The sequence below is a fragment of the Ursus maritimus genome, unplaced genomic scaffold (genome assembly GCF_017311325.1).
Source record: "Ursus maritimus isolate PB19 unplaced genomic scaffold, ASM1731132v1 scaffold_3, whole genome shotgun sequence".
In the NCBI taxonomy this organism is placed as follows: Eukaryota; Metazoa; Chordata; class Mammalia; order Carnivora; family Ursidae; genus Ursus; species Ursus maritimus.
This window is the reverse complement of record NW_024425563.1, coordinates 8,844,640-8,872,594: the sequence shown is the minus strand read 5'-3', so window position 1 is coordinate 8,872,594 and position 27,955 is coordinate 8,844,640. Positions and strand designations below refer to the sequence as shown.

Sequence of the window (27,955 nt, the reverse complement as noted above, 5' to 3'; positions counted from 1 at the left end):
TTCATAGGGCTCGTGAGGTTTCTAAACCTGAACTTGGGAATGGTGTAACACCTGCCATCCGGGAACTGGGGTTAGGGATTGGAATAAATAATATGCACAGAAAGTGCTGGCCGAAGAGAAAGGAGTCACTTACTATGCATGAGTTATGGGGAAGATCACAGAACTTGTAAAAGACATTTGAGATTGATCTAAGGGATATGTTTACTAAATTTAACTATATTGATCTTGAAAATAATCTCTTTGCAGTTTCTCTCTGAAAATAAAAAAAAAAGAAGGGAACTAAAGCAGAGAAAGAAACCTATGTTTTCAAACATTTCAAACTGCTACATCATAGTCAGAGACTGAGTGTACAAATGAGGCAATTTTCCACTTACTTCAAGTCGGTAGAAATATCTGTCTCAATTGTCATGATCTTTCACAGGAAAATGGCCTCATCTTTCTGTACTTTCATGTAGACCTACTTGAAAATCATTGCATATACAAGATACTTTCCTTATATCATCGCATAGATCGTTGACAGGTTTGTATTGTTGCGTACATCATTGTATATATAAAACGTGTGTATCAATTGACTATCATGTACACACTGCAGACAATTTTGCATATAGTTTTGCATATATTATTTGCATAAATCATTGGCATTACTGCAAATCCAATAACAGATTTGGCTAATGCACAGATAATATGTACACTTCTCTTTCGCTATTCTGCATTTTTTCCAGTGATCTCTTTTATGGCAGAGGCTCTGCCCCAGAAAATAATGAGGCTTCAATAAAGGAGTCCCTGAGGCAGATGGCATGGAGATATTACTTGCATCCCTAATTATTTTGTTAATAAACAATAAACTATATTTAGTTACCAGTGAGAACATTTTCGTTTTGTAAATGTGCCTCTGACCCTTTTCTTTCTTAAGTGAAGGAAGCGGTAATAAAGAACCAAACCTTGTTTGGTATAAAATGCTAGCTAGAGACTAGGTTTTGATGATATACGTGAGAATCAGTTTTGAATCCACTTAATTTTAGCCACTGAGCTCAAAGCTGCTACGGAAGTTAAAGGGATTTTCTATCATGATGAGTTAAATTTGAATTCTTAAGACTTTCCCTTCGAATTGTGCATTCCTTCAGTCAAGTCTGCTAGATATCTCTGGAGCATTGCCCAACCCTCACGGAATGAGAAGGTCCTTGCTCATTTCCAACGCATCAGAATACCCTGTCCACTCACCTCCCTGACCCACATAGACCATTTGCTTCCGCCACACCGAGGAAGGGATGGTGACTGTGTTCACAGGCTTGGGCGTGCTTATGAATGAATAATAACTGCAGACAAGTGAAACTTGTTAAAACTGAATTCCAAATGACTGTTCCTTCCCCAGTTTTGTGCGTTTTGAGCATGAGAGTTCTGATTCAACCCAAGGACCTTTTAAAGATAATGGCTAAAGATTTAATTTATAAAGATTAAACGGATGACAGCAACCAAATGATTCTCAAGAATGAGCAAATACACATTCTTGAGTGAGAATGCACTTACCATATATTAAGCCAAAAATAATATTTAGCCTAAATACGATGAGTGCTTTAACAAAAATCGCAGCTTTTTGCTGAAGATACATGTGAATCATGAATATTTGTAAATATATATCTTTTTATTACAGTTCAACTTATATTTGTCTTTCATGATCTGTGCCTTTCTTTCATGTCATACAACTGGGCCCAAGGACTTTTCTCTCTTGTTTCAGGGCTCTTTCTTCCAGAATGTCATTTATTTGTCAGTTTGTCCCTTCACATATTCATTTATTATTTAATTAATTCTTGTATTCACTCTTTTAACAGATATTTATTCAGAGCGTCTTAGGTCTAGGGAACCATGGGTAGCGCTGGTTGTTAAATATGGCAAATAAAAAGCTCAGTCCTTGGCTTCACAAAGTTGATTATCCTGACTTGACTTAAGGACTTGTTCAGGATTTGTTTTGGGTTCTACAACTTAATTGATTTCTGCAGCAACATCCTTCCCTCAGTTTTCTCTGTAAATAGAGACCAGATTTATTTGATAACCCAAAGATAACTATTGCATGTCTGAATTCTGAAGCCCTATTTAACCTGTACCCTTACCGCCTCCACCTTCACTGAACAATATATTGTGTGAGCTGTGTTGTGAACAATGTTTTTACGGTTCTTATTTCATCAGAAAGAAGAATATCTTGGGGATGATGGCATTTTTTGGACAAAGCCAGTGAATATGCACTTGACCAAGGAAGTTGCGAAACTATTTCTAATTAACCATGTTGTTTCCAAAATTCTGTCGACTTTAATAGGAATGCATGCCAGAGATGAAGAATCAGGTGAAGCAATAGATTGGCATACAAAATTGACGTCTTGCCCACATAACTTTTAATTTTTTTAAAAGCATGTGAGTCAGTGCTTGCCCCAAACTAAGGAATTCCTTGACCCTAATTGCATTCAGGGGTGCAGTGGGCAGTAGGATACTAGGGTATGACTTGAAGCTCTTCCATTTTTCTTATAAGCAAGAATGAAGCAGCAGTTCCCTAGTAGTTGCAGAGAGGGGAAAATGACTTCAGTGACTTTGACTTGGTTATAATATTTTCATTGGCTTTTATGTTTTGCACACAAGACTTCATTTCTGTGAACCTTAAATGAATGTTAGGTATCTCTTTTGCCAATAATGAAGTCTTTATTAAATAAAGAATATTTTTGTACATACTTCAAATAAATAAGTAAATTCTTTCCTGGTGTATAAAAAATGGTCTAGTAAACTGATGAAAAAAAATCTTTAAAAAAACAAAACACAGGGGTTCCTGGGTGGCTTAATGAGTTAAGCAACTGCCTTCAGCTCAGGTCCTGATCCCAGGGTCCCAGAATCAAGCCCAGCATCCTTGGGCTGCCTGCTCAGCGGGAAGCCTGCTTCTCCCTCAGGATGCCCTTCCCCTTTCTTATGCTCTCTCACTCTCTCAAATAAATAAAATCTTTAAACACACACACACACACACACACACACACACACACACAAAACACAAAACCCTTAATGGCTGGCATCTAGAAGTGCTCTATAAATATTTGCTGAATGGATAAACCAGGGAAGTTATTCATGGTAAAAATGGAAACGACCAGACTCTTTAATAATAAAGGTTATATATAGTCAAATGTTACTTAGCGATAATATAAATAATATCCTCCCTGATGTTAATAAAATAGATCAACCAAAACTTGGATAGCTGTTAGTTTTAAAGCAATAAGAAATAAAAATCACTTGATAGTATTGCTAATAAATTCAACATAATAGGTTGTATTACATTCCAACTTTCTTTGTGAATGAAATGAAAGGCTGTTTAGTCCAGCCTCCCATCTGAAGTAAAATTCCCCTCTGAAAAAATTCTTATTATCCAGCTTTCAGTTGAATAGCTCCAGTAACTGGGAGCTCACTACTTGTAATAATCCACTCTATTGTTGATGTTATCATAATGTTTTTTAAATTGTCATGCTGAATTCTGACTACCTCTAATTTTAATCTTCTTTTCCTGATACCACCACCTAAAATAGCACACAGAAAACATCTGTTTTCTCTTTGTTATAGTATTTCCAAAACATTAAAAAAAAAAAAAGAACATATGTCTTATACACTGTGTGGTTAGGAAATTTAAAAATTACAGGGCATGTCAATGTTGAAGATTTTCTGATCAAACTTAATTATTATATTACATTAGTTAGACTTGTGTACATGTGTTCACTTTTACATCCTGGCTCAGGCTAACTTCCTGTGAAAATCTACTCTTTCTGATGAGAATAGAAATGGCACTGTGGCTTCTATTCAGAACGGGAAGCTCATCGTACCTAATTTTGAGCTCACATTAGTTTCAGCTGCTATCCAGCCTTTATGCAATTTCATGCAGCAATATAGTTCTTGTGTCTGGCTTTCATTTCCCTTGTCTATTATAGCATATTCTTAAGGTAATATTTAACATTAAAAAAACCAAATTGGCTTAAATCAAAGGTCTTAAAATATAATTGACCTGCGAAATTCCTGAAAATGTGTATTTTTTAAATATATGAAACTAAACTTGCTTTGCAGTAAGCCAATTTCTCACATCTCAGATAATGATTTACCTCTGAAGTGAGGAATATGTAAAGAAGCCCCAATAGATTTGCTTTTAATTTTGCCTAATTCCAGGAAATTAACTGATTTTAATGATGCAATTCTTATCTGGATACTATCAACATTATAAAGAGACCTCCCTGCAAATTTTTGTAGTGTAGTATGTAGGACCCTTGAAGGAACAACTATATTTAATAAGGAAATTTTGTTCTCCCAGCAAAGTATTTGTTTCAGATTTCTTCAGATCAGTTTCATATTCAGTTTTCTTTCTCAATCAAATTCCAAAATGTAAAGAATTTGCAGTAAAATGAGTAACCTATGGACAGACAAATGCAACCAAGTGTTGAATCAAGAAGTAAACTTTTTCACTTAGTTCAAGCAAAATGTTAATTTCAAGACTATGACTTAAAGCTGCACAATCTATGTACATTAGGGTACATACTTGTGGATTTTGTGGCATTCTCGTTGCACCATTGAGAAACTTTATATCTTTATTCTTTCAAATAGTAGAAGATAGAAATTGTCACCCCTTGATTTTTTCTTGTAAAGCTTCAGCATCTTTGGTCCCTACAAAGAAATATGACGAAATTGTGTGCTCTCATCACTTTGATTACTCTTAGTTTTTTGTCTCTCTTAAAATGTCAATCCTAGGGGCGCCTGGGTGGCACAGCGGTTAAGCGTCTGCCTTCGGCTCAGGGCGTGATCCCGGCGTTATGGGATCGAGTCCCACATCGGGCTCCTCCGCTATGAGCCTGCTTCTTCCTCTCCCACTCCCCCTGCTTGTGTTCCCTCTCTCGCTGGCTGTCTCTCTCTGTCGAATAAATAAATAAAATCTTTAAAAAAAAATGTCAATCCTATGAGGTTGAGCATTTTTTAGTATGTTGTAGAGCATATATTCCTTTGTGTGTGTGTGTCTGTGTGTGTATATATGTGTGTGTACTGCCTGTTAAGAGTCCTTGATCATTTTTATAGATTGAATTGTCTGAATATCTCTTACTGATTTTCACAACTTATTTATACATTTTGTATATGAGTGTTTGTTGGTTATGTTTGGAAATACCATCCCTTGATCAGTGATTATGCATTTCACTCTCTTATTAATGCCTTTGGATAATCGATAATTTCTAATTTTAGTATAATTTAATTTATCCATCTTTTCTTATAGAGCTAGTGCTTTTGAGTCCTGTTTAAGAAATAAATCTTTCCCAACTCCAGGAATATGATGTTCTTCTCCTATAGCATCTTCTAGAAGCTTTAACGTTTGACCCCCTGCATTTGGATCTACCTATTTTTAACTTGATTTTAACTTGATGTGTAAGGAAAAGCCACAGTTCACTTTTTTTCCCATGTGGATATCCAATTGACCTCATATATTATTGAAAAAAAAATACCTCCTTTCTCTACTAGTTCCTTGTATTACCTGTGTCATAACTTATGTGATGGCAGGCACTGTATACATGGGTTTTTGTTTCAGGAATCTATATTTTGTTTATTTGGTCTGTTTGCCTATCCTTGCACTCATAACACCTATATCTTGATTTATAATAATTTTATAATAAGTTGTAGTATTAACAGAATAAGTATAGTTATCAGGAAAATGAATCTTATATTGAGCCAGAATGTCTAAATAAACTTGCAGGAAAAACAAACAAAAGGGCTAACAACATCAAGTTTTGGTAAGGATGTGGTGCAACAGAAATTCATAACAGCACCACCGTGTGTGTTTGGGGAGGCCGGGGTAAAAATGGACTCAAGTACTTTGGGAAACTGTTGGCAAAATTGACTAAACTTAAAAATACAAACATGTTTGGACCCACAGTCCCACTCCTGGGCGTATGCCCAACAGAAATGCAGAAATAGATGTTCACAGACATGAACAAGAATGTTGATGGCTGAATTATTCATAATAACTCCACACTGGAGATATCCGCACATTTAACACTAGAATGGATACATAAAGAGAAGTAGATTATACAATGTAATATCAGACAAGAAAGAAAATGAACAATCTACAACCTGCTATAGACTGCTAAGTGCAACTCCATTGATGAATCTCTGGAGCAATTCTTTGGGGAGGAGAAAGGTGAGCACATTTGGAAAAGGACACCGTGAGAGCTTATGGGTTGCTGGCAAGGGATTCCTTTACGGATCTGTGTGGAGATTACACAGTTGTGTTCATTTTGTGATAATTCCTAACACAATATGTTTATGATTTGTTCTTTTTTCTATTTATATGTAAAGCCTTAATAAAAATGTATCAAAAATGTTTTGAATGTAATACTGCAAATATAGTATTATAGTTAGATGCCACCATTTTAACACTGTATTTCCACAAAGTAAATTAAGGTTGCATTTTTATTCCTATGCATTATGCATGTTAGTTGTGAAATGGATAATGCATTTGTTCCTAACGGCCATCTTGGTTTATTACTGATGATAAAGCAAATTGTGCTGGTACAAGCTCAGATTTGCAGTCAGTCAAGAACATTTTACATCATAATTCAGTTAGTTATCCTATTAGGTCTCTCTTCCAGCTTTAGGTAATTGACAAATTTCATAAGCATGTCTTCCATGCCTTAGATAATAAAAATATTAAAAATGACAGTGTACAGGATGAAAGCCTGTGGCACATCATTAGGGAGCTCTCTTCAAGTTGACATAGTCATTAATCAACATATTTGGGGCATAATTATTAACCAATTTTGAGTGCTCCCAAAACTGTTATCTTCCAGACCACAGTTTACCATTTTATATTTATCAGAAATATTGCCAAATGCTTTGCTAAAATCAAGTTAGACATATATCTGTGGAATTTTCTGTGTTCTATTAAACAGGAACATGATCAAAGGGAAATCCTTATAACCCACTAACACTACCTCCAGTATCACCAACCCCCATTTCTCTTTTATTCTGAATGCTTATAACCCACATACCAGATTTTGAAGAAGAGCTTTCTTACCTATTTTTGTCTCTAGATTCAGTAAGTTCCTTGTTTTTTGTGTGTGTGTGTGTGTGTGTGTGTGTGTGTGTGTGTGGTGGTAGGGGGAGCTATCTTTACTTCTGGCAGCTCCTTTGATAAATATTCAGAGAAGCTAGGTTACATTGATGAATAATGCTGGCATTATTTGGGATATAAGCTGAATGTTTCAAAAAAGTTAAAGGAACTCTGCCTCTCAGCTTATGTCCAAACATGTCACAGGCAATTCCTGTACTCAGTTATTAGTTCTGCTCCTCCCAGGATGAAGTGAAAGCTCTTGTCTTCGTTGGAGAAGGTAGAAATGGGAGACAAGCAGTTCCGTCTACTTGTCATCTAATAATGTCTGATCAAATCACTGCTTTTTTTTTGTTTCAAAAGGTACTTTAATACTCTTTTGTTTTAACCATACGTAGACATGGATTTTCCCATATTTTAGGAATGAGCGTGGCATTGCCATTTTCACTTCTCTAGCTCACCGCAGACTCTAATTAAGGGCCAGGGCTCTCTTTTCTGGCTTCCAGTCAACAAGTATCTACACTTGGTTGAAGCCTATTCTAGTTCTTCTAAGTAGGTCAGATGCCACACCTTCTAGCTGTTTATGTCCCACTGTAAATAAAGTCTGAGCTCATTAGCAGGCAACTTTTTGCACTTCTTCCGCTGCTATTTTTTTCATTTATCAAAGAGATAATTCTCAATTGTCTGCTTAAACTTTATTTTTTCAAATATTGCCTTTCCTCGGTCTTATTATTTTAGATCAGCTTTCATTTGCACCTCAAAATACACTGTTCATGATACTCTTACATTACATATGCTTTTCAATGTTCAGAGGGTCTTTTCAATCCATGGAATCATGTCTTTTTTTTTCTTTGTCAATTTTGAAAAAAATTCAATCATTACTTCTTCAAATGTTTATGTTCCATGTATTTGTTTTATTCTAGAACTCTTTAGGCTTATCATTGAAACTCCATCTTTATCCTCCTTGTCTACAAATGTTAACAACTTTATTGATGCATCATCAATGTATACTAATAGGTACATATTTAAATTATACAATTTGATATTTTTATGTATGTTACACCTATGAAACCATCACCACAATCAAGATGATTAATACGTCCGTTACCCCAAGAAGTTTACTTTTGCCACTTTGTAACCCCCCTTTTTTTAAGATTTTATTTATTTATTTATCAGAGAGAGAGAGGGAGAGAGCACACAAGCATGGGAAGAGGTAGAGGGAGAGGGAGAAGCAGGCTCCCCTTTGAGCAAAGAGCCTGATGCAGGACTCATCCCAGGACCCTGGGATCATGACCTGAACTGAAGGCAGATGCTTAACTGACTGAGCCACGCAGGTGTCCCTGTAACCTGCTTTTCTCCCCCTCCTTGTCCCCCTTCCTCCGGCAATTACTGATCTGCTCTTGTTCCTGTATATCATTTTGCATTTCCTAGAATCTTATATGGATGGAATTGTACCATATGCACTTTTTTGGTCCTGGATCTTTTCAGGTTATTTTCAGATTAATCATGTAGTGTGTATCAGTGTCCATTCCATTTGATTACTGAATAGTGTTCCGTAATGTGGATATACACCATTTGTTTATCTGTTCATCTGTTGATGGACATGTGGGTTGCTTTCAGTTTTGGTCTATGACAAGGAAAGCTGCTAAGAACATCGTGCACAGGACTTTGTTATGTTCACAGGCTTCATTTTCTCTTGGGAAAATACCTAGGTGGGGGATAGTGGGATCGTATGGTAAGTAGTATGAAGCCGAAGTACCTTCGTCCATGTAGATGATTCTTTGCTCAGCTCTGGGTGGTTTCTCCATATATGTATGCTAATCATTACTCACCTGAAGACTTGAGGAAGGCCTCCTGCTGCCCTTTCTTTTGCTTCTGACTCCAGCCAGCTGGTCTCAACAGCTCTCTCTTCTCAATTCAAAGACTCCACCATGGTCTGCCTAGGTTCTTTCTAATGTCTCAGCCTGGAAACTCTCTCACGATAGGAAGCGGGGAAGTAGGACTCACTTCATTTTGTCCTATATCTCAGGGATCCCAACCCTTTGTTGCCTCATATCTTATGGTCTTGCAAACTGTCATTTTGTATATTTTGACTGCTTTTCCATTGTTTCAGGTGGGGAAGTAAATCCAATCCCTATGACTCCATCTTGGTCAAAAGCAGAATTTCTTGAATTCTAACATGTTTCATTTTTTCCTATATTGACTTCTGTATGAATCCTTCAATATTACCTTTCAGCTGAGCGATTCTTTCTGAGGTAACATGTAATTTGTGTATTTTCCTCTGATGGAGTTTTCTTTTTCCTGTCAATGACTACATTTTTATATCTAAGATCACTTTTTGGTTCTTTGTAGTATCTGTCTGTAAACGCTTTATTTCTCCTGGTTGTATCTGATCATTACTGCTGTTTTTAATGGATACATTACTTATTTTATATTTTTGAGAACCTAAAACATATTTATTTCCACTGGTCCTCAATGGTTCTTACATCTGAAGTTAATTTCCATTGAACTTTTGACTTTGTTAGCTGACTTTGTGGCATTTGTTTTCTTTCCTGTGATTTGAAATGTTGGTTTGTACACTCTTCTTGACAACCAGTCTCTCTGTCTCTCTGGCTCTGTCTCTCACCTCCTTTTCTGCCCGATAGTTTTGTGACTTTATTCAGCTTCCCACGTCCCCAGTCCAGAACCACATCTGACATGGATGACCTTGTGCCTTTGTTGGGCAGGGTTATTAGAGAATCACAAGTCTGGTCACTGAGTCAGTGGTGCGGAGCTCATATATACCTGTTTTCTAACTTCCTTTTTTTAAAAAAGATTTTATTTATTTGGTGGGGGGAAGGGGCAGAGGGAGAAGGAGACCGCCCGCTGAACAGGGAGCCTGACTCCGGGTACCATCCCAGGACCCCGAGATCACGACCCAAGCAGAAGGCAGACACTTAACTGACTGAGTCACGCAGGTGCCCTGTTTTCTAACTTCTTTGAGCACAGGATCATCTAAGCCATATTTCTAAGTCAGTAAGCAGCTGGTTTAGTCTTGTCTCACAAGCAAGTTAGTCCTGGGCCAGTCTTAATTTTCAGCCCTGACCCAGGCTTCCTTTCTCTGACACACATGGAGAGACTTATATTTACCAGTATTCCCCAGGAGCTGGTGCCCCGCTGCCTCTGTGTATTCCCAGCCCCTGACTCCAGCCAGCCTCTGCTTTGGTCCTACCCATTGCCTTGCATTTTGGTTGCATTTCTTGTGCATGGAGATGCTTATCTTAGTTTTTATCCTGGCTATGTCTTTTCAATTTTCTTTTTATCTGTCTTATCTAAAAATACTATGTATTTAGAGCAGAAGGAGGCCTCCAAGCCTGAACTCATAATACGATCTTGCCCGAAAGTCTCCTTTTCAATTTATTCTTTTCATCTGATACATATTTTTCAACCAGTTATTAAAGGTGGTTCTATACTTAATTGAAAAAAAATTTTCTACCTTTTTCTTTTAAATTAGAATCTAGGCTTATAATCTCTGGTGGTGTTTCAACCACCCACTTGGGCATAATGTTTATGCAGGAGCCATTTATCACTAGAAAAGAAATTTCAAGCCCTCTCTTGAACCACCTACTAAGTTTTTCTTTTCTCTCAGAAGTACTGAATTATAAATTATAAAGCAGAAATGGCCATCATAATTACAAGCTTTCCCGAAGTTTAGAGGGCTAGTTTCATCCATTTCTCCAGGTTCTCCATTATAATTTATCACTCAAGTAATCCCAGTAGAATGGGACACTAGAATATAAACACTATGTATCTTTATAATTCACACACACACACACACACACACACACACACAATGGGTGTATGCATGTGTGAGAGAGGGGAAAAAAGAGAAAAGGGAAAGACAGAGAGGGATGAAGGGAAGGTCGCAGAGGAGAGGAAGAGAAAGAGAGGGAGGGAACAGCATTCTTCCTGCCTAGGGAATGGTAAGAGTTCTCTGTAAGTGCACATCTTACAGTTCATGCTAACAACTTACTTAATCTGAAATCTACTGAAATTTTTGGATCTGTTATTTCCAAATAAGAGTTAGTGTTGTCTTCTTAGAAACTAAGAGTTTATGACTATTCAGTATCTCTACCTCCTCTACCTTCTCTTCAGCTTTGCAGTGTTTTCCTTTGAGCGATCACAGCATCCATTGGGAAGGCATTTGCCCTCTTACACTCTCCACAATATGTTGGGGAGCACTTCTGCTCTCTTATATACCATTTTCCTGAGGTTTTTGTGATGAAAGAGTTATCATCCTTAATCCTTGGATCAATAGAGGCTACACATTTCACAAGCCAAATGAACAAAGTAATCAACTTCCCCAAATTACACTGCTTTATAGATCAAAGAGAAATAGGAAACTTTTCATTGATCTTTCTACCTTGTTCTTCAGGAAAGCCTGACATTTGCCCTCCCCTTGAGGTTAATCATTATTCTCTCCACGTGTACTTCGGCAAAGGAATAACTTTTAACTCATATTTTCCCTTCTTTTAGAATTTTGCTTCCCTTAAAGTTGACAATAAATTCTACTTTTTAAAGTAGTGAGATTAATGGGATTAAGTAGTTGTATGTTAATTGCCTCCTTATTGAAAAACTGTAATGAGGCAAAAAATTGGGTAACTTAAAAAAATTTATACTGGTATATTTTTTGAGGACTAGTTAGGAGTAATATTCTAATTTCACTGAACAATTAATTGCTCACATTTGCCCCTCTTCAGTCATTGTAATAATCGTGTATTTACTTCGATGACCAAATCACCTTGTTGCTTTTGGTAACACACAGATAGAATTTTCTATGCAGTTAGCTATAGAATTTCCCCTAAGTTGGAGCAATATATCTAAAAGATAAGAAAGTATATTTATAATCTCTTGATGATGGGGTATGTCATTATCCCAGAAATTCATCTACAGCTCCTCTAACATTTTACAGAATTCTAGGTAAAATAGGCGTGTGGGTGATAGATGACCGTAGGGAATATTAGATGCTGCAATAGGGAAAAACAGCATATAGATAACACGCACAGACAGAGACAACTAACTCCCACTGTTAGCGAGCAGATTTCAGGAGAGTGATTCCAAGGAGATATTGCAGATTGGATTCCCCGGGATACAAATTCTAAGATGGAGAAGAACATGTAGGGAATTTATTAGAGAGTACCTTTGGGATGGACAGCTGTGGAAGGGGAAGGGATGAAGTGGAAAGAGGCAGAGGGAGAAGTTGAGATGCAGTATAGTCTCAGGGGAGGCCTCGACCAATTCTGCAGACCGCCATGACCTAGCAGTTTTCCCAACTTGGGGCGGGAGGAAGGACGGCCCTTTCGAACTCCTGGTTGACCAGTCACCACGTGTGTACAACCCCAGGAAGGGACGTGCCCTTGGATACAGTGCCTCTTTTTCACTCAGGAAGTTCCTCAAGAGGAATTACAGCTAACGACTGTCTCTCAGCAACACTGAAATAACTGAGGTAATAATTCCTCCTGTCATTGAAGGAGGACCTGAATGGCATATCACAGCATCCACTGCAGGAGGTAATGCTTGCAGTCGATGTGCTGATCCTTGAAGGAGAAGTTACACTTTCTCACTTTTATTGGAACATGTCACACCCTTGTTTATATATCGTCTGTGGCTGCTTCAACCTACGATTGCAGATGTTAGTAGTTCTGCCAGAGGTGTATGGTCTGGAAAGCCTAAAATATTTAGTATTGAACCCTTTATAGAAAAACTTCGCTGATCCCTGATATAGGGTTATTACCTTCAAAGAATATTCTATCACTCCCTGGTAACATAAGGAACACAATACAGAATGTATTTTTCCTTGCCTCCTGTCCTTTGTGCTATCATAGTCCTAGGTTTTACTTCTACATCTGTTATAAACCCTCTAATTCATTATTACTGTTTTTCTTTTAAACACTCCATTAAGGGCACCTGGGTGGCTCAGTCAGTTAAGTGTCTGCCTTCGGCTCAGGTCCTGATCCCAGAGTCCCAGGATGGAGCCCTGCCTTGGACTCTCTGTTCAGCAGGGTGTCTTCTTCTCCCTCTCCCTCTGCCCCTCTCCCCACTCATAGTCATTCTCTCTCTCACTCAGTGTCTCTCAAATAAATAAATAAATAATATTTTTTAAAACCCACTCATTTATGTTTTAAAGAAATTTGAAAGCACAAACAAATATTTTATCTTTACTGACATGTTTACCATTATCAGCATTCATTTCTTCATATAGAAATGAGTTTCAATGTGGGACATTTTCATGGAAGCTGAAAAATTTACATTTATTCAAGTATGTACCTATGGGTGATGAATTCTCCCAGCTTTTGCCCTAAAAATCATGTTACTTTCATGTTTAAAGGATATTTTTGCTGGACATAGAATTTTAGATTGACAGATTTGTTTTGTCCTTTCCCTTTCATCCTATCAGGTGTCATTCTGTTGTCTTTTGCTTTGCACCGTTTTTGCTAAGATGTTATTGCCCTCTGGCTACTTTTGAGATTTTTCTCTTTAGCATTGTTTTTTTTACCAGTTAATTATCATGAGACTTGGTGTGTTTATCTTTGTATTTATCCTGCTTACAGCTCTGAATTCCTTAGATATCTGGATTTACTATTTTCAAGCGCTGTTTCTTCAAATGTATTTTTTAGGGGTGCCTGGGTGACTCAATGGGTTAAATGTCTGATTCTTGATCTCAGCTCAGGTCTTGATCTCAGGGCTGTGAGTTCAAGTCCTGTGTTGGGATCCACACTGGGGATAGAGCCTACTTTAAAAAAAAAAAAAATAGGGGCACCTGGGTGGCTCAGTCAGTGGAGCATCCAACTCTTGGTTTTAGTTCGGGTCATGATCTCAGGGTCCTGGGCTCCAGCCCAGTGTCAGGCTCCAGGCTCAGTGTGGAGTCTGCTTAGGATTCTCTCTCTTTCTCCTTCTGCTCATCTGCCTCTGCACCACCCCCTGTGCTTGTGAGCTCTCTCTATAAAATAAATAAATAAAATCTGTAAAAAATGTATACCCCCCAATCTCTACCTTCTCTACTTTCAGTTCTCTGTTTGCATGTTTGTTAGGACACTTAATATTATCCTATAGGCTACTGTTCATTTTTAGGCCTTTTATCCCCTCTGAGCTTCCATTTGATGGTTTTTAAGGCCCTGTATTCAAGTACACTAATGTTCTCTCCTCAGGCTGTAATCTGCTGAGCCCATCCAGTACATGTTTCATTTCAGGTATAAAAATAGTTCAGAGGGACACCTCGGCAGCTCAGTTGTTTAAGCGACTGACTCTTGATTTTGGCTCAGGCCATGATCTCACAGTTGTGGGATTAAGCCCTGCATCAGACTCCATGCCCAGTGTGGAACCTGCTTAAGATTCTCTCTCTCCCTCTCCTACCTCCTCTCTCCCTCTCCCCCCCCCCAAAAAAAATATATATATACACACAAACACATATATGTATATACATATATATATACATGCATATACATATATACATATATACACATATGTATTTCAGAAACATATATATAGTTATATAATATGAAAGAGAATATAAAATGAATATATACATATAGTTCAGAAACTTCCATTTTCTCTTTTGTTGTATATTTTCCCCATTAATATCTCATATTTTTCATTCAGTATTTTATATTTTCTTTCAAATAATGGAACTAATTTATAAGCTCAGTTTTAAAGTCCTGGTTGGCTAATTTCATCATCTCTGTTATTTACAATCTATTTCTATTGACTGACTTTTCTCTTGTTTAAGTCATTTTTTCCTTCTCCCCCAAATGTCTAATATTTTTGAAAATTTTTATACTGGATGTTATGGATGCTATGTGGTTGAGCTTGTGAATTTTCATGGCCTTCCTTAATGAGGTGTTGAGTTTTATCTGAGCAAGGAGTTAATTTATTGGTAGGTCAGATTGATCTTAATTCAGGCTTGTTACCAACCTTTATTCAGATGTGTCCAGAGTAGCCCTTATTTTAGGACTAAATTATTCTAATCTTTCTGAGGTGTCTGCTGAATGCCTAACATTGTTCAACGACCTCTCTCAATCTTCTCTAGTGTGAAGTTAAACTATTTCTAGTCCTGGGCTCCCTTTTGTTGTTATTCATTTCACAGTGGCCTTTACCTGGTCTTGTGGAGTCTTGGTCTGCAAATACACAGCTTCTGATTCATACAGAGTCTGGACTCCAGAGGCTCACTAGTGATCCCATGCAGATTTCCAGAGCTCTTTTTCTTTATAGCTGGTACTTTGTCCTACAAATTCCAGCTTCCTCAGGAGCTTTGATTTTGATATGTCTCCATCTCATGACACTGTTGTACTCTGTTTGCAAGCCTCTTTCACGTGCCGCGATCCAGAAAGTGAACCAGGCAGAAAATATATGTTGGCAGGGGTCACCTCATTTGTTCATCTTCTCTTGCGGAGCCGGGATCCTGTATTGTCTGTTGGCTAATCCCTATAAAGAGGAACTTTATACATTTTGTAATTTTGTAATTTTACTATGGCAGGAGAGGTATTCTATCAGAGCTGAAAGCAGAAATAAACCATGTAAACATCATTAAATGAATGATATATCTGTGATGATTCACAAAATGGTTTCTATTATCACAGTCCTCATAACATAAATTATTTTATTATCACTTTTAAGTTTTTTATTTGCAAAGTGCTACATATATATTGATACACTGTACATGGGATAATTTCTTGAATACTTTTCTACCATTCACTCCCATTAGTAGCCAAACTCACTCAAAAATTTATATTGCCCCTTAGCACTAAGCATTATACCATATTTTCCATAATATATTTACATGCAACCATAGTTATTTTATATAGTAGTATAAACTAAGAGTATTTTTGTTCTATACTAATGTTAATTTTTCTAATTTTTTTTACATTTTTGTTATTTAATAATTTTTATATTTTACTCCTAAGAAGTTTGACTTCATTTAGTTACTGAAATTATTTTCTTTGAAATGTGATTATCAAGAGGCATGGGTTGAATATCTCTTAAGTATTAGTGAACACATTTCCTGAGTAACTATATACCTTAGTTCTCATGAGTATGAGGCTTAACATATGATTAGGCCTCATCTTAAGAACTACTAGTATTCTTTGAACTCTGAACTTTTTAACGCAAAAGAGAGTTCAGAGTTGTATGTAATTGCTTTTTGTTTCATTTATAATCTACTCAAGCATAAAACCTCACATGAGGAAATAATAGATTGCTACATTTTTTTTTCCTTGTGATTTTTAGTTGAAGAATTCATGGTAAATTGATCAACCCTCAGCCAATTAGACTTTGACATGTACTAATAAGATCTAATTGAGGAATTATGAAGACATTGCTCAGGAGAAAATGAGCACATAATTACACTATAAAGAGGTTAGAGTATCGATGTTACCCAGCTGGAAGAATATTAGATGAAGTCCCAGTGGCATCTATAAAGGACACCCATAATGTATTTGTAGAAGGCCAGTGTATCTGCAAAGTAGAATGTATCTGCTAAGGCCAATTAAAAGATGTAGAATAATCCATCGTCAATTGTAGAACTTCAACTCTAAATCCATTTTCCTCTTTTGCTTCCACCTTCTTCAGGTGCTGGGGGATGGTCTCCGTCTGACAGTGACCATTATCAATGGCTTCAGGTTGACTTTGGAAATCGGAAGCAGATCAGTGCCATTGCAACCCAAGGAAGATACAGCAGCTCAGACTGGGTGACCCAATACCGTATGCTGTACAGTGACACTGGGAGAAATTGGAAACCCTATCATCAGGACGGGAACATCTGGGTGAGTCGCTGTCAGAAAGGCAAACACAGAACTGAGTGGCAGATTTGTGACCCCAACCCCTCCAAGTCCTGGCGCAGTTCTAGGGAGGTGGAAAGGGTTGGGTGTGACCTGGCTGAAGGTTAATTGTTCTATTTTTGTTTCTTGTCTTTCTGTGTGTGTCCTCTGGTACTTGCTGAAAGAGAAAAGAAATGTGAGTGAAGCCAAAGAAAGTGGGGAAATGGATCTAAACCCCATTGTGCCTTGCCCCACCCCCTGCCTTTCCTAAATGGCGAAAAACCCTTATCTTACAAAGTGGATGTGTCCTCTTCCCTCGTTTCTAGTATATTTCACAGAAAACAAAATCTCTCAATAAAACTGTATTGAAACCTGAAAAAAAAGGTTAGGTAAATAATTTAATGATAGTAGAATACTAGAATTTCTTTAAACACAGTATTTCAAGTTACTATATTTTTGTCTGGAGTACAGATCTGAAATGGTACAAACTGTACTGAAATACTTAACCATGAGTCAACAAAATAGAATGAAAAAAAAATTCCTAACTTACGTTCTCATTCCTTACTCACCCTCCCTCTTACTTGCCTCAGACTGTCTCTGTTGAAGATATTTAGTTAAATCTTTAAAGGACAACATGTGAAAAGGTCTACTGCCAACAGGGCTTGGACGAACTGACGGGCACTGGGCAGGGGACCGTGTACCCCGAAACACTTTACTTTCTGCCAGAAGCAAGTTCAGTTTTTCATTTTGCTTTAATCCAGGCCTGTTCAGATGAAGTACCATTCACTGAGCTAGTGACTATTTATGTATAAAGTGGAAAATAAGGTAGAAAAAATGGTTCTCTTTTAAAGAAAAAACAAATGGAAGACGAGCCCTAGCTCTAGTGCATATCAGGTTTCACACTGAACATCCCCTCCCCAGACAGTTTTAAGTATATTAAAATATTACTGGTCTTCACTCTGAGGTGTATGCACTTGTCGATATTTGTGTATTCAAAGCCATCAGGAAGCCATTCGTTCACTCATTCATTCATTCTTGGTGATTGAAGAAATAGTTTCCTCTGGCTGCAGTTTATATCCAAGGTTAAGGCCAACGGGTCGCAATCTGGGCTATCCATTTGAATCACCTAAAGGAGTTTTAGAACATATGGATTCCAGGTACACCCAAACCAATTAAATCTGAATCATATAAATAGAAATCAGGTTAAGGATAATGATAACTTTTTTTGAAGACAGAGATCTTCAATTCAGGTAAAATATTGAAATTATGAGAATATAATTTAGAGGAGTAGGAGCAGTGATTTATGGCAAGAAAAGAAATGTCCTATACTATCTATTACATATAATTATTATATTAGTGGTTTAGACCCTTACTACAGATCTATATTCATTTTATTCTTTTATTTTGAGAGAAAATTAGTTTAAACCATTCACCCTTAAAATATCTCGGTTAAACTGGAAAGTTGTGTGTATCCAATCAAAAGTTCAGCACACTTGAATAAAATAGTTTAAAATACTAAATTTTGAGGGCTCTACCTTAGTTTAATTATTTTGAAAAACACCCATAACCAAAATCAGGTAAAGCCATCAATATTAAACAAAAATAAAAAAGAAGGAGTAAGAGGAATTTCACTTTTTAAGTTGTGTCCTTAACAGTATTAGGTAGAGCACTGGAAATTTTCAGCTTGATCAGGGCCCATTCTTAGAGAATTTGTATTTTAAAAATCCTCAAGTAATTTTTGTGAGTTGAGAGAGTCTAGAGCTCCTAGTTTGGGTAGGTAGTCATTTCTACAGCAGTATCCAATGATCATAACTGTCATATAAAATCAGGATATAACATTCTGATAATAAAAAGTCCTCCAGGGGCACCTGGGTGGCTCAGTTGGTTAAGTGTCTGACCCTTGATCTCAGGTCAGGTCTTGATCTCAGGGTCATGAGTTCAAGTCCTGTGTTGGGCTCCATGCTGGGCAAGGAATCTACTTTGTAAGAAAGGGTCCTCCAGAGTTGTTCTTTGGATATAACTTTTATCAAGCAATGATTGTATGGCAAAAGCAGATGTATATTGAGATGGATAAGCTGTAGGAAGCAAGGAGAAGGGATAATGTCTTTTTATGGAAAGTCTTCATCTTACAATTAAGATAATTCAAAATCTCAAGCCCAATTTATGGAAAAGTCATTTTCAACTCTGGATATGCAATAGAATAACCTAGAGAGCTTTAAAATATATGGATGTCTGGGTCCCACCTCCAGAGATTTGGTTTAGTTGGTCTCTGGTACAGCGAGGCATCAGGATTCTGAAGTTCCCCCAGGTCATTCTAATGTAAAGCCAACATGGAGAACCATAGTTTAGATTGGTTTTTGGCCCATAGGTAAGGACACAAACGAATATTAGAAAATTAGAAAAGACCTTCCTCAAAATTTAGCAGAGAGAAAAAGACTGACCAAACAGACCAATCAACTTTGAATAGACAATTAAGGCTCAGACCACAAATTCTTCCAGCAAAACATTCATTATTTTCTAACTCTCTGTGGATTCTAACTTAAAACCAGATAAGCATCTTGGTGATATTATTTGAGGGCTGCAAACCAGACTCCAAACAATCTTCCACATTTCTGTTTTTGTAAGGTTTTTGTCCCATGATTGAGAGTGTCAAATCCTCTCCTATCATAATGCCCTAATGCGGTAATATAGATAGCTGGTAAAATACAGAGGCATTCGGGTTTTAATTTACTTATCAGATACTTAAGCAGTTAGGGATAGTTCATTCTGACTAAATATAGACACATAAGTTCAAAGAGCTAAGAAAGGTAGAATTTTCCAGGGTGACTTGGACTCTCTGGGTTTACATAAAATACCAGGGGTTGAGTGAGAGAGACAGGGCCATGCAATGGAAATATCACACACAGTGAAGGTAGGCTTCATCTCCATACACGGCTCTCAGCCTTTTGCCATGGTGTTAAAGAGTATATTTAGTAGAAAATATACTCTACTGTTTTCTGCCATTCTGGTGTTCCTTTTGTTTCTCCCTTTCAAATCCTATATTTTTCATTAAAATAAGTATGTGATGAATGATTATTTCTAGATGAAACTATAGTGAGCCAATTATGAAACTTCAGAAATCAAAACAAGTTTGAGACACAAACTACATACTGTGAAATGTTTTAAGTGCCAGTGAGCCTACAACATAATGATTACATTCCTTTAATAACCTGTGACAGAAATGATTTAATCCTCATTAATGTGAAAAATAGTCCCTTGGTTTGATATATTCTAAAAAAATTAAAACTCATTGTTTTCTAAAAATTTTTGAGTACTTTAGAGCTTGTCTTAACATGCATTAAATGATTAAAATTCAGCATTTTGAAATCTTGACCAAAAAATACACATCGGTCAGACATAAGTTTATGAAAAATGTAATTAAATATTACATTTTCTTTAACCAACTACTGCTTAATGTAATGTATATTGCACTTAAGTAAAAGATATTTCTGAGGGCGCCTGGGTGGCTCAGTCAGTTAACCATCTGCCTTCAGCCCAGGTCGTGGTCCTGGAGTCCTGGGATCCAGCCCCACGTTGGACTCCCTGTTCCCTGAGGAATCTGCTTCTCCCTCTCCCTCTGCTCCTCCCCCACTCATGTTCGCACACACGCGCTCTTGCTCTCTCTCTCTCTCTCTCTGAAAACAAAATAGGTAAGGTCTTTAAAAAGAAAGAGATGACATAGATTTGGATGGCTGTTTAATGGACAACACTCTATACAGTGGGAAGTTTCAGAGAGTCAGAAAATGTTTAAGCTGATACAGTTACAAAGTTGCTTTCCCTATCCATCCCTAAAATGATTGATGAACTGAGAAGAAGACAAGGCAATGTAAATTCGATCACTTAAGTATTGCTTTCAACAAATGCCAATGGTTATTATTTCTATAATTATAGGAGGGATGGACAACACAACTAATTTTATTATAATATTGTTATTAAATGTCCATATGGAGAATCTGAGTTATCTTATGACCATTGGATAAGGTTAAAAGAAGTGAAAAACAAGGCATGGCAATGAGAGATTATGACAATTTGACAGGATTTTAAAGTCATTAATCGGACTTGAGAATCTGACTATGAAATGATAATGGCTCTTGAAAATATTCCCGAAGAAGAGTTTAACTGAATATTTCATACTAAAAGATGGGAGTTGCTAAATGTGCTTAACTAGTCAAACTTTCTCATTCCTCATTGATGATAGGAGGCATAATAGAATTCTTTATACTTTATCCACAATGCCATCTCCTTTTATTCGGAATTTTCTTTCTAATGAAAAATCTGTGAAGATTGGTAAAATTGCCCACCCCCCTGAGAAATCATTGCATTTACATAGACCACAAAATTTAATTTGCATACTGCTCTGGGGGTGTTTTCTGATTTCCTAAGTATAATCTGTAGGACAGAGAGGAAATATTCTGTATGAGCATTTCTTATCAAAAGTCCATTCGGCATCACATTAAATAAGAATTCCAGCAGATTTTTGCTATGAGGCTGCATTCAGTTTTGCTTGGGAAATTCAATTACCGGTGTCTGAATGCAGGTATTTGGAGCCAAAATAGGCCCTTGAAGTATTAAGAGTGAATGTCTTCTTTACATACCATTATTGTTTTGCACAACAGTAACATACCACAAGTTTACCTGTAATGTAAATGTAGATTTTCTTCTTTTTAAAAATTTTTTTATTAAATGATGAGCAAATGCTTATATAGTCCTAATGATTTTTTAAATTGGTTTTTATCCTGTCTGTTAATAGTAGGCAGGTATCAAACTAGGATCAGTAACCACTGCATGTATTAGATGGAGAATACCACAGGACAGAAACGTTTGTGATATTTAAATTACACCATTACATATTTATCAAGAATATAGGAATATATAGGTTCATATTCTCTAAGCAATATTAAATAGAATACTAATTTGCTAGATAAGTTAAAAACCTGGCTCACTTACATGCTTTTTTCCACACACACTCACACAGAAAACTTCATTGTTTCTAACAAATTTGAAACATTTAAAAAAGCTGAAAAGCAAATAATGGCAGATGAATTTATTAAATTCTTTGTTTTTCTGAATATCAAAATCAGTAGCTTGAATATGTATTCTCTACCTCCTTTTTAACCAGATATCTCACCACCTCGTTCCCTAAAACATCTTTGTAGATTAGCATATAACTAGGTGTTCAGTAAGTGAAAGCCAAGATATGGATTCAAAAGACCTGAATTCAAGTATCTGGGTTCATATATTTGGTTCGTAACCTTGGAGAAGTCACTTTGTGCCTCCAATTCCTAATCCGAGAAATGAGAATAATGCCTCTTGGGTGATTTACATGAGATTATATAAGTAAAGAAATTTTGCAAGCTAAGAGGGCTTGAAACATGTATATTATCAATTGACTATACAAAAGCATTCTACAAAACTAGTAGCAGCATTCTAGTTTGTATACAAAACTCCGGTAGTATTTCTTTTCAGTCAGAATAGTCTGTGATGATAATTTTCAGAGTTCAGTCCCCCTCTATCCTTTCCAGATACATTCTATCTCTGTTTGCTCTTACTCATGATTTAAAATATCTGAAAATATTTTAGGTGAAGGAAACGTGACTTAAAATGGGAAGGGGCGTGTGGACAAACCTCTGCCATATCTTCCAGGCAACAAATGGAGTGGCCATTGGTAGACAGTGCAGTGCAGGCTGGACTTCTGAAGCATGGCTGGTAGTCCTAGCTCTGTGCCAAGTGCCTTTGCAGGGCTTGTAACAAATTATTTGTTACCATAATGATGGCCACGTGTCCAATGAGCCATGAAAGGGGAGATTGCTTAAAAAATGAATGGATTCTTCTGTCCTATCTTTTCAACCATTTGTTGTAGTGGTTGCACTAATTTTCCAAATCACTTCAAAATCTGTTCCAGTTATAAATGTAAAACATAACTATTTCACAGTTCAATAGTATACTTAGAGTCTTTCAAACAAATCTAGACTTTTTTCCTGCCTTTGAAACTAAGGAAGATAACCATCCCTCTTGCTTGCTCATGTGTCTTTCATCCCTTTCTTCACTTAGGACACTAATGCAATATTTTTCGCCACCAGGGGGGTGGGAATTTCCCTGATTTGTTTATGTATGCACATGCATTGTGGCTGCAATCACTTATTTGGGGAAAGGTACGTTCAATTTTATGGCTAATTTATTGAGAAATAAGACACATCAGAATAATCTGCATTAAACCATTTCTAAAATGACCCTTGATATAAATGGGATAAATTTCTTTAGGACTTGTATAAAAAAAAATTTCCAGGGTGAATTTAGAATAAGCTTCTTATTTCTGTGAAATACATTTTCTGTTTACACCCCTCTTAGGCTGGGCGATATTTTTAAAGTCTCATGAATTTTAATAAGTTGAGTGGATATTCCAGATCCTTTTGCGTATACTATAATGCCTCTAGGAGTGGATTTTGATCACCTTTCTAAATACACATTTGTATTGTGAGATTCTCATTTTAAGAGGTCGTAGGATTTTGTCCTGCATCAATTTGTGATTCATTCAATATTCTACACATATACCCATATGTAAGAACCATGCTAGCCAACATGGTTATATGTTTCATTTTTTTTCCAAAAACCTGGAAGGTTAAAGTTAGATGGTGTTAATAATAGTGACATATGCTGTTAGGTAAAGGAAAATGGTATAATCTTATATGATATGGATCCTTACTTCTAACAGTATATTATTCTTCATAGTGTAGTGTATTTTTCATATATGAGTTAAAATAGAATATATGTAGTCATTGTTCTAAATTTTTTAAAGTATATTGGATTGCTTGAAGACCAATCTGAAAGAGGAGGTGTTCTCATTAAGCATCATGATATCACCAGGTGTTTTATTTTGTGCTGGACTCGGATAATGGAGATGCTAATATTTTTCTTATTAGACCAAGGTGGGCTTTAGGTGACATGAGGCTAAATGAATCCAGGTGAATGCAAATTTATGAAAGTGTTGAGAGATAGGTACCTGCAAATATCTTAAATAATAATAATGGATAATATGACTTAAGATGAGTGTCTCTTCTCTGCTCAAGCAGGAACTTAGCAAAAGTTAGAGGAGTAGCAATATGTCTCTGTGGGGGAAAGTAGACGTCACAAAGCCTTCTCTCCTATGGCTGCAGGACCCTGAGAGGCAGTGAAAGTAGCAGCTCACTGGTGTGCTCTAGGATTGGACCACCTTTCACAGACATCTGTGTGACTGTGGGAGATTTCTTGACCTTTCTGTGTTTACATCTCCTCACCTGAACACCGCAGCTAATAACACTACTTACTTCCTTTACCTCAATAGAGATTATTGGTATTAAATTAACAATCCATGTGAAGAGCTTAGAACAATGCCTGGCACATATTAACCACTCAATTATCATTGTGTTATATAAATTTGTGACTTCCAGATGCATTGCTATAATATTGGATTGGATCTGTCCTTGAAAATTCAAAATAGCCTGTTACTTTCACTATATAACAGCTTTTCTGTATTAACATATTGGCATGTGTATTGTATTACATCTGTGCTTCTCAGCCTGAAATGACTAATAACTCATTTTTAAGTATAATTGAGAATGCTAATTTAATTTATGCCATTTGAATCATGATCCTATTAATTGTCACGTGGAGTCTTATGCATTGCAGTACAAATTGTGTCTGGGCGGTTCTTTCTTTTTAAAGATTTTATTTATTTATTTGAGAGAGAGCATGAGCTGGGGGAAGGGCAGAGGGAGAGGGGGAAGCAGAGTCCCTGCTGAGCAGGGAGCTTGACTTGGGGCTTGATCCCAGGACCCCAGGATAACAACCTGAGCCGAAGGCAGACATCTAACCTACTGAGCTACCCAGGTGCCCCTGGGCAGTTCTTTCAGATATGTTTTTTATTAAACTTCAGTGAAAATATGACCGTGATGCTTTCATTAGACTTAGTTTAATAGATTCACTTTTATTAACTTTGGAAATCAAGGAAAATAACCCATTTCTGTCTACAGTCCTCCTCCATATCTTCTTAGGGTAACTCAAAAGAGTAAGATAACAGATTATAGAACAGGCTTGTAAGTATTAGCTAAACAGATTATGCTACTTAGCCATGAAAGTAGAAAGGCAGGCAGAGTGAGAGACCACTCTGAATGCCAGGTTCCTGAAGTATGTCTTGGATCAACAGCAACAGCATCACCTGGGACCTTGTTAGAAATGCAGACGCTAAGGGACCCACCTCATCCCTTTAAAATCAGAAGATACATTTCCACAATATTCACAGGTGATTCATACACATGTTAAAGAAAGAGTGCGTTGTTTTTCATATTTGAGGAGATCTTGGTGAGGAAGAAGAATTAGAATTGGCCCCTGGGTCTCCAAACCAGAAGGCAGAATTAGAATTTGCAGTGCAAATTGCAGGCAGACTCACCATGAAGAGAGCATAAGCTTTGATGAAAAGGCACTTACTGAGCATCTACTGTTTATTGAGGGTTGGAGATAAACCAGACACAGTCACTGCCTTCTAGGGGTGAAAAATCTAGAGGTCGTGCTGAGCATATAAATTCATAATTTTATTTTATGACTACGTGTGTCCTAATGGAAAGAGGCTTGCACAGGTTGTTCTAGGAACACACACACACACACACACACACACACACACACACTTCATTAAGAGTGAGGGTCGTGGTCAACCAAGATTTCTTGAGTTCCTAAGAATTGTTGGCTAAGTAGGTAAGGAACTAGGGATGTAGAGAAGAGAAACAGATGAATCTTCTACTAAAATAGGTAGGAATGGATAGTGAGACACTATACATAATCATATCTTTCCCAATTTTCTTATCACAAACAAACAAATAAAAATCTGACCTTTCTTTAAAATTCAGGAATCTAAAGGATTAGATCAGTAATGTTGATATTATATCATGTAAATATCCAACTTTGAAAGAGCATCGGTGTCTTCTAGGGCACATCTCTGTAGTACTCATAATGCAGAGTTCACTGCCAAGCACATAATAGATGCTTTAGAGTGTACAATTGAACTGAAGTACCTCATTCTGGAGATAAATGGGCTGAAGCTAAGAGACATGCTATTACTTACATTTGAAATCCAGTTATACTGACCCCAGTACTCAATAGGGAACCAAATACCTACTTTGGGTTTGTCAAGAATTGTTATTATTATAATGACCACTTGCTTATTTTGGCTAAATGAAAACAATTTGACTGTATACACAAGATTTCTAGAACAAGATGACATGGGCTCTGGAGCTGGGCTTCAAATACCCTGCTTCAGGACTTAGTAACAATGCATGCTTAACTGTGTTAATCAACATTTTATAGGCCTTAGTTGCCTTAACTCTAAAAGGGATAAAATAATATCTATCTTGTGGGGTCTTGTGAGACTTAGATAAATTAATCAAATTGCTTGGAACAGTACACCATATATACATATATATATATATATATATATATATATGTTCATCTTCTTATCTTCCCCTCCTCTCACTTCCTCCTAATTGTTTATCAGTATTATTATTACTATTATCATTAATAATTATACAACACTATAATAAAAGTAGTTTGAAGACCTCACGTGGGTAGTTGATAGGTCTATCCTCAAAAACACTAAAATCGAATTATGAGGACAATGGCTATAAGTAGAGCCTGGTCATCTTGGGCCACTCTCAATATATGTGCCCCTGGTGACCCTGAAGATATCTGTACTGTTTGTCATTTGTATGCCCAGTTTTTCCAAGTAACTAATTTAGTCAATGTTGACTTTGAGAAAAAAACTAATAGAATGTTAAAATGTCTTGGCAAATAAATTTGGATTGCTTGAATAAAGTAGCTTAATTATAGGCTGTATTATCATGCTGGCAAAAAGATGTCATGTTGATAGGCTGAACGGTTCACTCAGTTACTATCAGTGACTTTTTGAGAGCGTAGGGGGGAGTAAAGTATAGACTTCTACTTCTAGAAAAAATGTATCACTCTTCCAAATGAAAAGGTTATGTGAGATAAACATCTGTGTTTCTCCCATGGATTTCACGATGTATTTTGATGAGACAGTGGGTCTACTGTTATTGCCATTTGAATGGGTTTATCATCATATTAAGATGCAGCTGTAGTGAAGTCTACAAAAACTGTCCTGTGATTTAGCGGAGCCATTCGGAACACTACCTGCACCAATTAATAAATAGTGAGGGCCAACCAGCATTTGTTGAGATTTCATTAAGTGTTTGATATGCTTTATCTAATTTAATCTCCAAATAACTTGAATGATGTAGATTATTGTTATTATAAAGCCCATCTTATAGATGCAAAAGTTAAGGAGTTAGAGAAGGTAGCACATTCCCTGGAGCACATGGTGAATTAGCAATGGAGCTGGGACTGGAATCCTGGGCTAACGAAGACCCCTTCACCACCATTCTCCTCATCACGATGACTCACCTCAGCTCTTTCTCTCACAGTGAGCAAGAAACTTGCTGACCTCCACATTTTAAATGTAATGTGCTGCACGTGGGTATAATGGCATAGCGTGTACACCTTCCCATTCTTTTTACAAGGTTACCAGTCCTATTGGATTAAGTGCCCAGTCTCCCCCAGTGTGACCTCATCTTAACTACTTACATATGCAATGACCCCATTTCCAAACAAGATAACATTCTGAGGCACTGGGGGTTAGGACTTTAACGTGTGAATTTTAGAGGGATTCAGTTCAACCCTCAACACCTAACTTTTAGGAAAGCACTTTATAAAGTTATGCCATTAAAACCTATTTGCTACCACTGCAGGATTGGTAGTGTTGTGTAGGTGCTTGGGTGGCTCAGTTGGTTAAGTGTCTGCCTTTGGCTCAGGTCATGATCCCAGGGTCCTGGGATCGAACCCCTGGTTGGGCTCCCTGTTCAGCAGGAAGCCTGCTTCTCCCTCTCCTCTCCACCTGTGCTCTCTCTCACTATCTCTGTCTCTCTCTCTCTCAAATAAATAAATAAATAAATAAAATCCTAAAAAAAAAAAAAAAAAAAAAAAA

At 36.9% G+C, this 27,955-nt stretch overlaps 1 protein-coding gene across 1 annotated transcript in view; it reads left to right on the top strand.

Annotated features, from left to right (window-relative positions):
* CNTNAP2 (contactin associated protein 2) overlaps positions 1-27,955 on the top strand; it is a 1,324,851-nt gene that overhangs the window by 41,087 nt on the left and 1,255,809 nt on the right. Inside the window, exon 3 of the mRNA XM_008697394.2 lies at positions 16,703-16,896. Within this exon, the coding sequence (XP_008695616.2) occupies positions 16,703-16,896 (194 nt within the window). The remainder of the gene's footprint in view (positions 1-16,702; positions 16,897-27,955) is intronic.